The sequence below is a fragment of the Phyllosticta citribraziliensis genome, assembly GCF_038025025.1.
Source record: "Phyllosticta citribraziliensis strain CPC 17464 chromosome Unknown J3D65scaffold_17, whole genome shotgun sequence".
Lineage (NCBI taxonomy): Eukaryota > Fungi > Ascomycota > Dothideomycetes > Botryosphaeriales > Phyllostictaceae > Phyllosticta > Phyllosticta citribraziliensis.
The window spans coordinates 201,325-215,908 of record NW_027117354.1 but is presented as its reverse complement, the minus strand read 5'-3'; the positions used below and the strand labels follow the sequence as shown (position 1 = coordinate 215,908).

The 14,584-nt window shown below is 52.7% G+C and overlaps 6 protein-coding genes across 6 annotated transcripts; 3 read left to right on the top strand and 3 right to left on the bottom strand.

Moving 5' to 3' along the window:
- The first annotated feature begins 1 nt into the window (after window position 1).
- On the top strand, window positions 2-1,238 carry J3D65DRAFT_178849 (uncharacterized protein). The gene is made up of 2 exons (XM_066794324.1): window positions 2-551; window positions 616-1,238. The coding sequence occupies exons 1-2, from the start codon at window positions 148-150 to the stop codon at window positions 932-934; spliced, it is 723 nt and encodes a 240-aa protein (XP_066649868.1). The 5' UTR covers window positions 2-147; the 3' UTR covers window positions 935-1,238.
- Window positions 1,239-2,600: 1,362 nt separating this feature from the next.
- On the bottom strand, window positions 2,601-4,673 carry J3D65DRAFT_562655 (MFS transporter; the record flags this gene model as incomplete). The annotated part of the gene is made up of 13 exons (XM_066797576.1): window positions 2,601-2,805; window positions 2,862-2,967; window positions 3,015-3,128; window positions 3,172-3,311; window positions 3,355-3,484; window positions 3,527-3,536; window positions 3,584-3,635; window positions 3,680-3,915; window positions 3,966-4,158; window positions 4,202-4,392; window positions 4,435-4,496; window positions 4,541-4,568; window positions 4,614-4,673. The coding sequence occupies 13 exons, from the start codon at window positions 4,671-4,673 to the stop codon at window positions 2,601-2,603; spliced, it is 1,527 nt and encodes a 508-aa protein (XP_066649867.1).
- Window positions 4,674-5,227: 554 nt separating this feature from the next.
- Window positions 5,228-7,056, bottom strand: J3D65DRAFT_648779 (major facilitator superfamily domain-containing protein; the record flags this gene model as incomplete). The annotated part of the gene is made up of 6 exons (XM_066802410.1): window positions 5,228-5,423; window positions 5,468-5,622; window positions 5,666-5,837; window positions 5,885-6,561; window positions 6,608-6,974; window positions 7,019-7,056. 6 exons carry the CDS (start codon window positions 7,054-7,056, stop codon window positions 5,228-5,230), a joined length of 1,605 nt encoding a protein of 534 aa, XP_066649866.1.
- Window positions 7,057-7,629: 573 nt separating this feature from the next.
- On the bottom strand, window positions 7,630-8,960 carry J3D65DRAFT_178361 (uncharacterized protein). Its single transcript, XM_066794322.1, has 3 exons — window positions 8,578-8,960; window positions 8,492-8,531; window positions 7,630-8,447 (listed from the first exon to the last, which is right to left on the bottom strand). Exons 1-3 carry the CDS (start codon window positions 8,615-8,617, stop codon window positions 7,754-7,756), a joined length of 774 nt encoding a protein of 257 aa, XP_066649865.1. The 5' UTR covers window positions 8,618-8,960; the 3' UTR covers window positions 7,630-7,753.
- J3D65DRAFT_642994 (ABC transporter) lies at window positions 8,649-13,638 on the top strand. Its single transcript, XM_066802045.1, has 6 exons — window positions 8,649-9,288; window positions 9,335-10,257; window positions 10,301-10,327; window positions 10,370-12,945; window positions 12,991-13,073; window positions 13,118-13,638. The coding sequence occupies exons 1-6, from the start codon at window positions 8,809-8,811 to the stop codon at window positions 13,496-13,498; spliced, it is 4,470 nt and encodes a 1,489-aa protein (XP_066649864.1). The 5' UTR covers window positions 8,649-8,808; the 3' UTR covers window positions 13,499-13,638.
- On the top strand, window positions 13,360-14,447 carry J3D65DRAFT_177962 (uncharacterized protein). Its single transcript, XM_066794319.1, has one exon. The coding sequence runs from the start codon at window positions 13,731-13,733 to the stop codon at window positions 14,232-14,234; it is 504 nt and encodes a 167-aa protein (XP_066649863.1). The 5' UTR covers window positions 13,360-13,730; the 3' UTR covers window positions 14,235-14,447.
- Window positions 14,448-14,584: the final 137 nt, after the last annotated feature.

Genomic DNA, 14,584 nt, shown 5'->3' with positions numbered 1-14,584 from the left:
TGTGGATCCTGTTGTGATTATATCTCTGCTGATTGGCCAATCTCGCCCCCAGTCACTCTCGGTGCCCGTCGTCACCTACGCGCCGGCAGCCTTGCTCCCACCTCTGCTCTCCAACATCCGACTCTTCGAAATGAAGTCGCAGCAAGCATGGACCCCGCATCCGTGATTTCGGTCACTGGCGCCTGCTTGACTGCCATTGTTCGAACGTCTCGAGAGTTGAATGAAATCATCGCCAAGGCAAAACACACCGACAAGCAAGTCTCGTTGATTCTGGCGCGTCTGGGGACCATAAGGGCGACGATATCGCAGCTTCAGTCATGGTTGCACTCGGATCAGAACATCTCACCACAAGTCGTGACGGATCTCAGGACGGCCATCGAATCGTGTGAGATTGTCGTGCGTGAGGTCGAAAGCCATGTCCTCCGCGTCAAGTCTGGTTGGCTGGGGGGCAAGATCCGTTTCATCTGGGACGAGGGCCAGTTCCTCATGCACCAGCAGAGTTTGGACAGTCAGACTGCTGCGCTTGGAATTCTTTTGAATGTCATTCTCCTGTAAGTCGGACCTTTCAGTCAGTCTTTCATGCCTAACGGCTGATGCAGCAAGTCGCAAACCCAGCAGCGCGTGCTTTTGGAGAATTTGGAGAACCGAACAACACTCAGGAAAGCCCAAGACCAGGCATCAGTTTACACTCCGTCGATACGACAAAGCACGACTGTCTTTGGGGAATCGGCAGATGAACTATCGCCCTTGGACTCGCCGCGATTCGGATTCGATAACGAAGTCATCGATTCCAGCGCATATCGAGCGGTGTTCCAACGATCTCCACAAAACAGTACACGACATTCAAGGACGACAAGCTCAGACGCCAGAGCATCAACGGCTGGATTATCGCTCGCTTCTTCAAGCTCGGCCAACTCGAGCGGATCTTCGATAAAATCGGATGGAAAGCGGTCAATTTGGAAGCTTTCAAGACGACGATCAACGTTTCCCAAGGAGATTTGCGATGCGGCACAACGAGGAGATTCCGCGGAAGTGATTCGACTTGCTGGATCAGGGACAGATGTCAACAGCAGGTACCGAAAGGATTCGTCCCCGTCAATCAAGTCCTGGACAGCGCTTCCAAAGCGGCGATTTGAGTCTTTGCGCAGACCCGAAGTCACGCCCTTGCATCTGGCCGTAGAGGCAAACCATCTCGACGTCGTCAGGACACTTGTGTCGCTTGGATCAAACGTCAATGCTAAAGCGGACGCCGGAAAGACGCCACTGCACTGCTGTGTCAGCAATGAATGTATTGAGCTGCTGATATCGCTTGGTGCGGATCCCCTGATTAAAGATGACAGCGGCTCGATACCACTCCACTGCGCCGCGACGGGAGGAGACGAACATGCAGTCTGGTCTCTTGTGAGAAGCGGGCGAGCGATAGATGCTGCCAACAAAAACAACCAGACGCCACTCCATCTAGCCTGTCAACACGGCCAAACAAAAGCTGTCCGGGCGCTACTCGAAGCTGGAGCGTACAAGAATGCTCCGGACGCTGCGGGTATGAGACCGCTGCATTACGCCGCCAAGTTTGGTCATTCTCTGCTTGTCCCGCTGCTTGTTGGTGCAGGAGCCGATATCGAAGCGCCCTCGAGTCAAATGTGGACGCCGTTGCACCACGCAGCAAGCCAAGGACACACACAGGTCGTTCAGAATCTGGTCGCATCCGGCGCCAACGTAGAAGCAGCAGCGGACAACCAAAATCGACCACTCCACCTCGCCGTCAAGAACTCTCACAGCGGCGTCGTCGAAGCCTTGGTTGAAGCGGGGGCAGATGCCGAAGCAGAGACGGCTCAAGACGAACGACCGTTGCACCTCGCACTGGAGAAGCCCAACGTGGCCGTCGTGGAAGCACTGATCAAGCACGGCGCCGACGTTAATGTGTCGACCAAGACGAAAGAGTCGTTGATTCTGAAGGCGTGTCAGACGGCCAACTCGATTGACGACACAATCGCTCTAATCCGTGCATTGGCAGAGCACGGCGCAGATATCAACACCGTTAGCGCAAGCGGCCAATCGCCACTCTCCGTAGCGTGCTCAAGACAAAACCTAGCACTCGATCTCGTCAGGTTCTTGCTGCAGAGTGGGGCAAGAGTGCGGCATACGGATTACCCAGCGCTCTGGCGCAACGATAAACTGCCTTCGTGGGAGAAGAGAGCGATCCATACGGCGCTGAATGAGCATGCAGCTGAGGGGTTGAGAGGAGAAGAGTTGAGTTGGTTGATCATGTCTTTGTGACGAGGGTTGCTTTGATTAGATTCATTTCGACTTTTGGCCAGTCGGCGTTGAAGAGCTGGGACGTCAGCGCCCTGATTACACGCCGGGAATATGGTTGCACACCTCACTGGTGATATGGACGCGGACTGGGTTCAAGCTATTCGACAGGCCAGAATCCATCCTGTGTACAAATTCACTTTTGGTTGGAACAGCTACCAGAGAACGCCTAGCGAGAGAAAACGCCAGGGCGGCAAAGATGGCATCCTGGGACTGCGGATGTACCAAGAGGTGCCAGTCTTTGAGAGCGCCTTGATAAGCAGACGAGGTTGTCGCATCACCGACACCTACACCACGCCGTTCGACTTGGAGGCCGACCCAACAATTTCCAGAGCGTCTACCATCGACTTTGTCGGCATCGTCTGCTCGCGTTCCACGTCATCTGCTGCAGTCGTCGGGAGCGGCTCCGTAACAACACCATCCTCGTGGATCTTGACGACACTCTCGCCAAATGCGGCGCCAATTTCCTCGAGAGTTTTGTGTCTTGTTTCCCTGTCCACCGTCAGACATCAGCCGGCAGGGTGGGCTCAGCGCCAGGAAGGACTCACGGAAAGTAGAGATAGGCGATAACCAGGAAGCAGAGCGTGCAGCTCACGAAGACGTAGTAGTAGTTCTCGTGAATATTTGCGAAAGCGGATGGACCGGCCTCGGTGACTGGGCATGTCAATTCGAATTCAGTTGAAAGCAAGAGATGTGCATACCTCCCACGTTGACGATGAAGTGTGACGCCGCGGCCAAACCCATGACTTTGCTTCGCAGCGCGATGGGCAGCACTTCGGCGCCGTACAACCAGGTTGTGCTATTCAGCAGACCATCTTCTTGAATCAGCCCTGTCCTACTCATTTCAGGAATACTCACTGTAGCAGACGACAAACAGGTAGATTCCGAGAATGGCAAAACCCTTGCCGACCTTGTTGTCTGTGTTTTGGAAGAAATGCAGCATGATGGCGGCGTAGATTTCAATTACGATGATGCCAGCCATTCCCGTCAAAATCATGCTACACTGGTCAGCGAAGAGTCTACCCAGGGAGGAGGACTTACGGTCGGCGGCCCCATTGGTCGGTGAGATATTTGGTCGTGATGACGTTCGATATAAAGGCCACTGTTCCGTATACAGCCGCCAGAGCGAGAATGGTGTGGGAGTCGATTCCCAGAGATTTGTAGATGATTGCTACACGTGTCAGTCAATCCTCCAAGCACAAGGTAGCCTTACTTTGGTAGTACTGTGCAGCGTCAGCCTCGATTCGCAGGTAACATTTGGCCAACATACCTGAATGACGTTGACGCCCGTAAGGCTCGTCATGGTCTGCACCGCAATGGATCTGGCCAAATCAGCCCTGCGTCCATGTCTGATGGACCCACTCACACCAAGGCGGGATGGCGATAATGGCGCAAAATCTCCTTGATACTCTTAATTTCGCGGCGCATCTCAAACTCAATCTGGCCCCGCATAAGGGAAAATTCCTGTTGGACCTCGTGGCTTGACAAATCTCTCCGGATCCTGACAAACTCAATCTTTGCCTCATCAATCTTTCCACTCCTTATGAGATGCCTTGGGGAGTTTGGCATAAAGGATGCCAGCCCAGCAAACATGATGATGCCCTGCATGTACTTGTTAGACTAGCTCCATTTGGTTTTGAAGATGTATTCACCCATGGAATTTGAACGCCGAGGGGCAAACGCCACTGTGTTGGGCCGTAGGCAGCGTAGCCACAGGCAAATCCAACCCAGTTGCTCATCATTGTCCCAAACGAGATGCCACAGCCAGAGATTCCGCCAATCAGGCCGCGGTGTTGTGGGTCGGAGATTTCGCTTAGATAGATAGGCACAGTTGCTACCATGCCACTGTACCAGTCAGCCTGGGAGTCGACAAAGAGAAAATCCTTACCCCACAGCGTAGCCTGCCAAAACGCGGCCGGCAAGAAACATGCCAATGTTGACGGCTCCTGTCTGAATTGCGGTACCCACTGTGACAACGGCACACATGAGTTGCATGAAGCGGATGCGTCCTAGTCTGTCGCCGATGAATGTTTGCGTCAAGGCCCCGAGGGCTTCTCCGGCAATGTAGACCGCAACCACCTAAGATGTAAGCCATATTCTCCGAATCGACTGGATACTTACAGCTCCAGTAAGGCCATCGGAAGGATTGCCCATATAATCAATCCAGCTTTGGTGTGCAATGGCTACAAGGTATAAGCGAAGAAATGATCCTGCAGGGTCTACCCACTAGTCGTCGCGATGCCAGTGTCAAATCCCTAATCCTCCCGTTAGAGAATTCATGCATCTGACGGGACACCCACAAAGAGAAAAGTGCCGATCGCGGCAAAAAAGGCGACCCCAAGCGTATACCAGAGCCCCATGACCGCTGAATAATTAGCAAAACTTCGGAATGAGCGACGGAAATGTGTGCTCCATGCAATATGGAAGAGGCTCACATTTGAGTTGGAGGCTCAGGACATGTTGTCTTCAGGCTGATTAGTTTGGTGGGTGAGGCGCGTGAACAGTTGATGCGGGGAGGCGGGGAAACTGGAGCGATCGACTCTACCGCCGGGCTAGTTGCCCCAACTCGCGCGGTTGAATGCCAAGGTCTGACCATTACCGAGCAGGATAGTTGGTTTCTTTTCGTGTTATCGTCTTCTTTGTTCCCGGCCAATTAATCCATGCGGAAGGCATGCCGCCACTGCAGGCCCAACATGTGAGGACGTGAAGATCGGAAGCCTGTTGGTCAATGGCTGTCATTAGACGCGTCAGTATTCGCGTGGGTCCAAATCAGTTTGGAAATTTCTGGGGTACCTCGGCAAAGAATAACCCGACTGGATGCAGGATCGACCTGAAAGAATGTATTACAGATGTACACAGCAGTCGTGCGACAAGGAATTCGGCACCGTTCGGTAGAGACTGACAAAAGAACTCGTTACGCAGTTTCGACGGCCCTGATGGTCTTTTTGTGCATACGAGCCAACCAGGTTTGCGAAAAGAAGCGGCGAATACTCTTTCCTTTCCACATGAAGAGAAGAAGAGCGAAATTGTTGAGAACGAGGACCACTGTGAATGCCCCTGCAATCACATTCGCATAGCCTGATTCCAAAATCCAGTCCAGGAGCTTGAACCTACCAGATGTCAGTGGATTCCCAAATCAAGAGAAAGAACTCACCCCATTCCAAAGCTTATGGCTTGCTTCCCGAGATTCATTGCAATAAGCATTTCCGAGGTGTTGGCGTTGTAAGAGTCGACGGAATATGCAAGAGCGAAGGTAAAGTAGAAGTAGCTGGCCCAATCGACCATGGTGACACCAGCAAAGTATCCAATCTGCTAGGATTAGACTAGGAATTCCTTCAGACAGGCAACTTACCCAGTGCAAATTTCGCTGCGCAACCATACCATACACAATCAGGCCAATCGGTCCTACCACCATCGCAGGGAGCATAACTCCAAGTCGCATCTCTGCTTCCCGAATGCCATTATTTTTCCGTGTGAGCCGGGCGGCAAGATAGTCTGAAGTAGGCGTGAAGGGAATTGCGAGCCTGAGAATGTTAGGAGGGGAGAGACAAAGGTAGAAAGGGAGACATACCCATATCCAATGATGTTACCGAGAGCAATTAGTCCCGAATTTTCCGGAGACCAGTTGTAGGGAGGCGCGACAATTTTGATCGGAAAAGTGTAGTTGAAGGCGAGTCCACCGAGTCCAATGTAGATTCCAAAGCTGGTAATGACCCACAACACAGAGGGAACCATGAAGTAGGTAAAGGACCGACCGGCAGTGAGGAAAAACGACACCGAGTGGTCGATGCCACTCCAGACTTTAAGTTGCTCGCGGAAGGTTTTGCGTGGTGGAACAACTGGGACAGATTCGAGGCGCTCGACGGCGGTCATCTTCTCGCCGACGTCCTTGTCAGAAGAGTTGGATGAAGTTTGACCGGTGTCGCGTTTGTACATGGTCTCTTCGACAAAGATGAAGGAGAGAACCAATAGAGCGGCGGCGAAAGCGAGCTCCACGTAGAAATAAAGTCGCCAGGAGTAGCCGCCAGCCAACATGTAACCAGCGTAGAGCGGTCCAGTCGCTCCCCAACATAGCGCAATGGTGTAGTAGCCGATACGTTTGCCGCGCTCGTGGAGAAAAAAGATGTCGTTGACAAGCTGGACAGGGAGGGCTTCACAGACCCCACTTCCCAGGGCATGGACGAGACGGGCTGCCATCAAGCCGCCATAGCTATGGGCGCGAGATGCCCCCAGAAGTCCAAAAACGTACTGATCAAGTCAGCGAAGAGATTTCAAGTGCGAAATGGGGGACAACCATTGTCATGGAGACTAGCATCACAGGCCTACGACCAAACTTGAGATAGGCGGGAACCAAAAGGAGGGACCCAAAGCCATAGATCAAGTTTGGGTACGAAATCAGGTTTGAGGCGGTGGTCGGGGAGATTCCAAACTCTTTCGAGTAAATCTGAATGTAGACAGAGGGTCCGAGAAGAGCTGAATTCCCGAGGAACGAATAAAAAGACAAGAGCACCAAGATGGTAGTCTTTTTCCAGTTGGGCCACTGCAAAGGGTCATTGGGGTCGTCTGCCGGTACTGGGAAAAGTGCCTGACCAAGGGCCGTATCGTCACCCTCTTGCGCTTGGAGGTTTACAGTCCCAGGTATATCTTCTTCATGAGCATGGCTAGGTATTGTCAGTCTCGATCTCCAAACGCAGACTCCACTCACCTTCGAGCGAGATGCTGTTGCGCTTGCGTTGGCCCCATGGTGGTTGAGCGGTCGTTACGCTCTCTAGAATATGCGCCGGCGATCAGCCATATATATCCAACCCCTCTCCTTTGGCTTCGGGTTAAGCCGAGCGACATTCACCCATGGAGGGGAAGGGAACGGATCAGGGTATTTCCGAAGAGGTGGTGACTGTTTGGCCATGGGATCAAGTTTGGCGAAACTCTGTTTCGTTTCATTGGTTGCCGACGCTGCGACTCAGCATCAATGATTTAAATTCGTCTTTTGAGTTGAGGCTTCGGCATCAAGAAATGCTGCCCGCAGCTTGTTTTGGAGTGCTGCAGCCATCACGAGTGCTGCACATTTTCTCCAAGCAGAAAGACTTCATCAATTGGGGCCGAGAACCTGCGACAAGCCCTTGGCAACCCACTGCGAGTCCACTTGTCTGCAGAAGGCTTTGTGCGTCGAGCAGAATCCTGGGTTCGGCTTGATTGTGATCCCTGTGCAGATCCGGGGTAATAAATGTGGAGAATCCCGGACAACATTTCATTGGCGGTTGAACGATTGATAGCGTTTCCTCTGCCGGCGATATTTGTGAGCACCCGGTTCTCGAGGCAGTTCCTGACTTGAGCATCCACCTTGTCATTGACTTGAGCAGTCCCCTGACGCGTTCATAGCCTTGAAACATGGCCACCAGATCGGGACGGCCAGATCATATTGATTCGCTATCCACGTCAACTACTGCTGGACACCCGTGCACAAGGCGCCGTCGACCAAAAGATTCGTGCCGCTGATGAAGGAAGCTTTGGAGCTGGAAAGGAAGACCACGGCATTGGCAACCTCTTCGACGGAACCCATTCGTCCGGTAGGGTTCTTGGCCAGCTGCGAGTTGAAGAGCTCGGGGTTTCCTCTCTCGATGCTCCCCCAGACACCATCGGCGGCGTAGATGTTGCCGGGACTGACGGTGTTGGCCCTGATGCCCTTTGACGCGTGCGTGCGGGCGAGTTGGGCCATGTAGTGGGTCAAAGAAGCCTTAAGAGCTCCATACGGCGAGGGGGCAGTGAAATCGACGTCGCGGCCAGAGACGGAGGAAATGCCCACAATGGAACCCTTGCTCTTTTCCAGATAGGGCAAAGCGGCGTTGACCAAGGCCACGGTACCGAGAATGTCGACTTGAAAAGCTGTGGACCATGCGGCAGTGTCATTGCCCATGGACAAAGCAGAAACGTTCGAGACAACGACGTCGATTTTGCCACTGGCTTCGACACTCGACTTTACCCAGTCGACAATCTGCTTCTCGTTTGACACATCGACTGCGGCACCCATGACGAAGCCTCCAGACTGAGTAGCTTGGGATTGAAGCTTCTCGACGGTGTCTGTGACATCCTGCTGCGTACGGGAGCAGAGATGGACGTGTGCGCCTTCAGAGAGGCTGGAAGGGTCAGTGGAATCGATGGATTGAGGTGGAGGACGTACAATGTTTGAACAATGGCGCGGCCAATGCCCTTTGTTCCACCTGACAACGTCAACGCGGAGCTTTCATTGCTGAGGGGAGACCTCACCAGTGACGAGGACGACCTTTCCGGCGAGATTGAGATGCATGCTGAAGAATTGATGTGGAGAGAGAGGAAGGATTGAGTGGTGGAGAGAGAGGATGGAAAAGTTCAGTTGGAGAGGAAACGAGGCATGACGCAGGATCGTCGGGTGGGGCTCTGGTGTCGGCTCTCGGCGCGAGAAAGATCCGATCGGCGATAAGAGATAAGAGCGGAACCTAAGGTGGGCGGCGCGGGTCGATGCCTGATTTGCGTGACGGCTCTCTCGACACGCGTCATTCACCACCACCACTCTTCCTCGTCGCTCGGCATGCTGCTGTCTTCTCCCAGGTCACCGCTGGGATGAATTCTCTTGCTTTTGACGGTTCTACCGCTCTCTACTGGGACGCCTGTTTTCCATCATGTCACCAGCCCAAGCCCATCGGCCCGACATCAACCGCTACCACATCAAGCCTGCAGCTGTATCTGTCCATTGCTCCAGCAGCCGTTGCAGCTCTAGTTTTCGTGTCTCGTTGTCTTCTTCCAATACTCTCCAAAGGTCCGCAATGGTGCAAAGCCTTTGCTTCGGAAATTGATCAAAACCCTCCAAGACCTACGAAACGGATATCCTTCTGGCCAATCAGTTTGATTGTCCTCTCTGCTGCTGGACTTGTCTTGGCCATTGTTTCTGCCAGTCTTGCTCGTACAAGAGTTTCCAATTTTATTGACATCTCGCCATGGGTACGTCCTTCTCATTATGAAATTATGTTCACTAATCATGAATCAGGTTGTGTCATTGCTTCTGCTGGCCATTGACAGGCCGAGATCGACTCCCAAGCTTCTCATGGTCCTCTTTTTCTCCACGCTTGGCTGCAATGTCGCTCAAATCCTTTGGTCCGATTGGCAGGTTCTTGATCCGTTCTTGATTGCCCAGGCCGGAGTCAATTTGCTGGCTGTAGTCATCATTCTGGTCATGCCAATGCGCAATCCTACTTTGGAATCCTCTGGAATCAGCCAACCTTTCAAAGAACCAACCTCGGAGCTCCGCAGTCCAGAAGACAACTTGACGCTATGGCAATTCATGACTGTCTCTTGGATGTCGCCTCTCATATCACGTGGTTACAAGAGACAGCTTCATGACGCCGATGTGTGGAACCTGCCTTTTGATTTTCAACACACCAGACTACATCTCCTCTTTCGAGATCTCCGAGGGTCCGTCGTTCGTCGACTATTCAAAGCCAATGGTCTTGATCTCATCACTACTTCTACCCTTGGGTTTGTGGAGCTGGTAGCCAATTTGTCCACCCCCGTTCTTCTGCAACAGCTTCTGCGTTCAATCGAATTGGAAAATGGATCCAATCGGGCTGCCATCATTTACGCTGCCCTCATTCTGGTCGTACGACTTGTTGCCGCGCAGTCGTCTGTCTTTTCTCTCTGGTATTGCAGACGCTGTTATGAGAGATCAAGAGGCGAGATGATTACCATGGTGTATGAAAAAGCCCTAACAAGAAAATCGTTTGGTTTTCATGGGAGCGAAAAGCAAGAAGAAAAGCAAAATGGGATAGTGGACGACGGCGAGGGTAAAACCTCGCTGCAGAGGCTCAAGAACAAGATCTCCTTGATCTTTTCACTCAGCAAATCCAAAATAAAGGCACCAGAAAAGCCCCCGAAGCAGCCGGCTACAATGGGCAAGATTTTGAACCTTTTGAGGTACGTTTCTCCTCTCGATTTCCAGCCAAGCTAACAACAACAGGGGAGACGTGTACGAGGTCGCGCAGAGGTATGTATACCAGATGCATTCAATCCGAAGCTAATGATATAGGTTCTGGGAATTCCCCAACATCTTCACCAAACCTCTGCAACTCGTCTTCTCCGTCATTCTCGTCTGGAAAATTCTTGGATGGCCCTGTCTCCTGGGAATGGCATGTGTCATTGTGGTCCAGGTGCTCAATGCAATTCTCGTTCGCATGCTTCTCAAATGGGAACGTGTTCGCAGAGCTGCTACAGACCTCCGACTCCAAGTCACCTCTCAGTTTGTCGAAGCTATCCGCCATCTCCGCTGGTATGACTGGCAGACCAAGTGGCTCGATAGAATCATGGATGCACGACGAAAAGAATTGCGCTTGCGAGTTGTGACGAGTCTTTGGAACATTTCCATTGCCACTACCAACATGCTTGCCACGGTTTTGTTCCCGGTTGTCTCCTTTTGGGCCTACACCGTCATTGCTGGTCTTCCCCTTTCTGTCGACGTTGCCTTCCCCGCGCTTCAGCTTTTCAATCTGCTGGCAACCTCGTTGAAGGAGCTTCCTGGACTCATTACCGTCTTGCTCAACGCCGCCGTTGCCATGGGACGTATCGAGGATTTCATGCAGGAGCCAGACAAGCAAGACCGCTACTCTGATGATGGAGCGTCGGAAATCTCGTTTGAAAATGCGTCGTTTGCCTGGCCGGGCTACACCAGCCCAGTGCTGGACAAGGTCAATATGGAATTTCCCAACGGACTGACAATTATTTGCGGCAAGGTTGGAGCTGGCAAGACGGCTCTTCTACAGGCTGTTCTTGGGGAACTTGATGCACTTGGTGGCGAGACTAGGCTACCAGATGAGATGATGGCTTACTGCGCACAGTCTCCTTGGCTGCAGCACATGAATATTCGGCAAAACATTCTCTTTTCCTCGCCTTTTCAAGAACGTCGCTACAAACAAGTCTTGGAGGCTTGTGCGCTCACTCCGGATCTTGCAAATTTCAAGCACGGCGACTTGTCGGACCTGGGCGAGAATGGCATTGGTTTGTCAGGAGGCCAACGCGCAAGAGTGGCTCTAGCCAGAGCAATCTACAGTCCTGCTCGGATTCTTCTCCTCGACGACCCCCTGGCCGCTCTCGACCACAACACTGCCGAAACCATTGTCAAACGGCTCTTCCGCTTTCCGCTGCTGGAAGGAAGGACAGTCTTGTTGGTCACTCATCGTCTTGATTTGGTTTGTCACTTGGCAGACTGCGTCGTGGAGATTTCCGAGGGCAAGGCTCACATTCTCGATTCCGAGGCCAAAGCGAGTCTGTCCAAAACTGTTGAGACGGAGGAGACCCACGTCGAAGAAGACATAAAACTCCACGACGAGCAACAGCTTGCTGCAGTTCCCGACAAATTCATTGAGGAAGAGCATCGAGCAGAAGGCGGAGTCGTCGCTTCGGTGTACTGGCAATACATCAAGGCAGGAAAACTCAAGTGGTGGCTCCTCCTGCTCTTCATGTTTGCGCTGTTTCGCGTGAACAGACTGCTGAACTACTGGTTCCTCAAAGCTTGGGGAGAAGCCTACAACCGCCCTCGCGAACGCATCAACTCCATCTTCTCCGGCCTGTTTGACAATGGTCTTTCTGGAGTGTTTGACAAATTTCCATTCCCGGAATCCAACGTCCATCCCTGGCTGCTGGCCTACCTCGTCATCGCCTTGATTCAAGCCGTTGTCTACTTCATTTCGGACGGACTCTTGCTCGTCATTGTATACACGGCGGGCAAGCGTCTTTACAAGGCAGTCATGCAACGCGTCAGCCGAGCAACCTTTCGCTTTTACGACGTCACCCCGGTTGGACGCTTGATGAACAGGCTGACTTCTGACATTGGTACTCTGGACGGTGGAATCAGCGACAAGCTACAGAATGTGGCCTGGTACGTTATCGCCTGGGTTTCTTCCATCGTTGTCATTGCATCAGTCACTCCCGTCTTTCTCGTCTTTTCCTGCGTTCTCACGGCGTGGTTCGTTTTCATCTTCTTTCGATTTTTGCCCACCTCGCAGAGCCTGCGTCGACTTGAGATGGTTTCTCTCTCCCCGCTCATGTCCAACTTTGGCGTGCTGCTCGATGGCTTGACGACTATCCGCGCATTCCGTGCCCAACACGACTTTCAAGACCGCGTCATTCGAGTTACGGATGCCTTTCAAAAGATGGATCACTTTTACTGGAGTCTTCAAGCTTGGCTCATGTACCGATTCGATGCTCTTTCGGCCTTTTCAACCTTTGCGCTCACCCTTTTGGCGCTCTACGACAACCTTTCGCCGGGTTTGACGGCCTTCATGCTGACGACTGCATCCAACTTTGTCGTTGCCACGCACTCCCTGTGTAAGCAATACGGCCAGCTTCAGATGGACTTCGTGTCGGTTGAACGTGTGGTGGAACTGCTGCACATTGAAGAAGAGCCGGAGGGGACGGTTGATCCGCCAGCTTCGTGGCCAGCGTACGGCGATGACATTGTTTTTGATAATGTCACTGTAAAGTACGCTCCTCATTTGGAGCCATCCTTGTCGGAAGTCAGCTTTCACATTCCTGGAAGATCGACTACGGCCGTCATTGGACGTACAGGGTCTGGAAAGAGTACTTTGGCGTTGACGCTTCTTGCTACGAGTAAGCAGATCGATCTACTACGACAACAATCGCTGACGTCTACAGTCCTTCCACAACCTGGTGGTCAAATTCGAGTTGGAAACATGGATATTTCCAAGGTCAACGTCCATGCGTGGCGTCAACGGATTGTGTGTTCCCTTTGTTTTTTCTATGCAGCAGCTGACAAAAGCAGAGTTTTGTTGCCCAGGACCCCGTCTTGTTTCCTGGAACGCTACGCCAGAACCTCGACCCCATCAACGATCACTCGGACGAAGAGTGCGCCGCGATTATCCTCCGCATACTCGGCCCCGAATGGTCTCTGTCCTCCCGCATCGAAGGGGGCGGCAAGAATCTCAGCCAAGGCCAGAGACAGCTCGTAGGAATTGGACGCGCCGTTTTGAGACGCAGCCCTGTTGTTATTCTAGACGAGGTAATTACTTCTCCCACTCACAGATCATCCGCTAACTTGTCAGGCTACTGCTTCAATAGACATGGAGACGGCACTTTGGGTACAAGAAGTTTTGCGAGAAGAACTGCGCGAGAGCACCGTCATTACAGTTGCACATCGCGTTGAGGCAGTCAAAGATGCAGACTATTGCATTGTCCTTGACTCCTCGAGAGTCATTGCTGCTGGTCATCCTTCAGATATTATGAATTAGACGTAGATGATAGAGTAGACATGCAGACGAAGCACCACGACGATATCTTTCCAGCTTTTTTTTACTCGTCATCAGGGCGAATACCTACTGACACCACGGCCAAAATTTCACCAAATTCGCGACAAAATCATCGTCACTCTGGCAGAAATGCTGGATAATGGTTGTTTTTCCTCGTCAAACCCTCACCGTTGCACCAGCATGACCTCGGCAATCAATTCCCGTCCGCTGCAACTCGGCAGTGGACGTCGTGAGGGGCTCGTCACCGACAATCAACATACCGTCCAACACTGCAGCATGCTGCACACCCTGCGACCGGTCCATCGACTCCGCCCTCACTTCATCCTCCGCCGTTCCCCGCATCGCGCTCGCGCCTCGACATCGCCGAAGTCCAGTCCGCCCAAGCCGTCCAAAGACGCTCAAGACAGCCAACGCTTATCTCTCTCGCGCCCTTCGCTAGGCTACCTCATTGTCGAAATCAGCCGGACGGACTGGCGAGCCACCATCAATACGCTGCGACGGGAAATGCGGTCGATGCCGGGACAGCAGGGTGCCCTTCGACGCGTGGTTTGGATCCTCGCTCTTCCTGTCGGCGTCGCAATGACGATTGGGATGCTGGCCACCTCTTGGACACAGGACGAAGATGAAGAGTGATGGAAAACAGGACCGCAAAAGACACTTGTAAGATGCAGGACACGCAAAGGCAAGACTCGTGAGCATCAGGCACACGGCTCGGGCGGCATCTCGCGCTGTCGGGCGAGCGACACATCGCGGCGGCCCGAGAGTCGACGAAAAATCTCCGGTGCGTGCAACAGTTGCAGATATGCACTGTCCGACCCACATCGCCCTTTCGTCACAAGGCGGTGGTGTGAGAAATTCAGAGGCGCTCCCACAACAACGACAAAAGACTCTCGTTTGTCAAGGCATACGTCTGCCAGTTTCTACATATTCCTGCGGCTTGCGCCCAACGCTGACGTCAGCGATTCCTTGACATTTGACACCGG

Excerpts from the sequence above, each read along its gene's own strand:
- J3D65DRAFT_178849 (XM_066794324.1), top strand. The coding sequence starts at position 148 with ATGGACCCCGCATCCGTGATTTCGGTCACTGGCGCCTGCTTGACTGCC. Across the intron at positions 552-615 it reads CTTTTGAATGTCATTCTCCT|CAGCGCGTGCTTTTGGAGAA; the intron begins GTAAGTCGGACC and ends TCGCAAACCCAG.
- J3D65DRAFT_178361 (XM_066794322.1), bottom strand. The coding sequence starts at position 8,617 with ATGCATCTCAATCTCGCCGGAAAGGTCGTCCTCGTCACTG. Across the intron at positions 8,532-8,577 it reads AAAGGTCGTCCTCGTCACTG|GTGGAACAAAGGGCATTGGC; the intron begins GTGAGGTCTCCC and ends TGACGTTGTCAG. Across the intron at positions 8,448-8,491 it reads CGCGCCATTGTTCAAACATT|CCTCTCTGAAGGCGCACACG; the intron begins GTACGTCCTCCA and ends TGACCCTTCCAG.
- J3D65DRAFT_642994 (XM_066802045.1), top strand. The coding sequence starts at position 8,809 with ATGCCTGATTTGCGTGACGGCTCTCTCGACACGCGTCATTCACCACCA. Across the intron at positions 9,289-9,334 it reads TTATTGACATCTCGCCATGG|GTTGTGTCATTGCTTCTGCT; the intron begins GTACGTCCTTCT and ends ATCATGAATCAG. Across the intron at positions 10,328-10,369 it reads GTGTACGAGGTCGCGCAGAG|GTTCTGGGAATTCCCCAACA; the intron begins GTATGTATACCA and ends CTAATGATATAG.
- J3D65DRAFT_177962 (XM_066794319.1), top strand. The coding sequence starts at position 13,731 with ATGCTGGATAATGGTTGTTTTTCCTCGTCAAACCCTCACCGTTGCACC.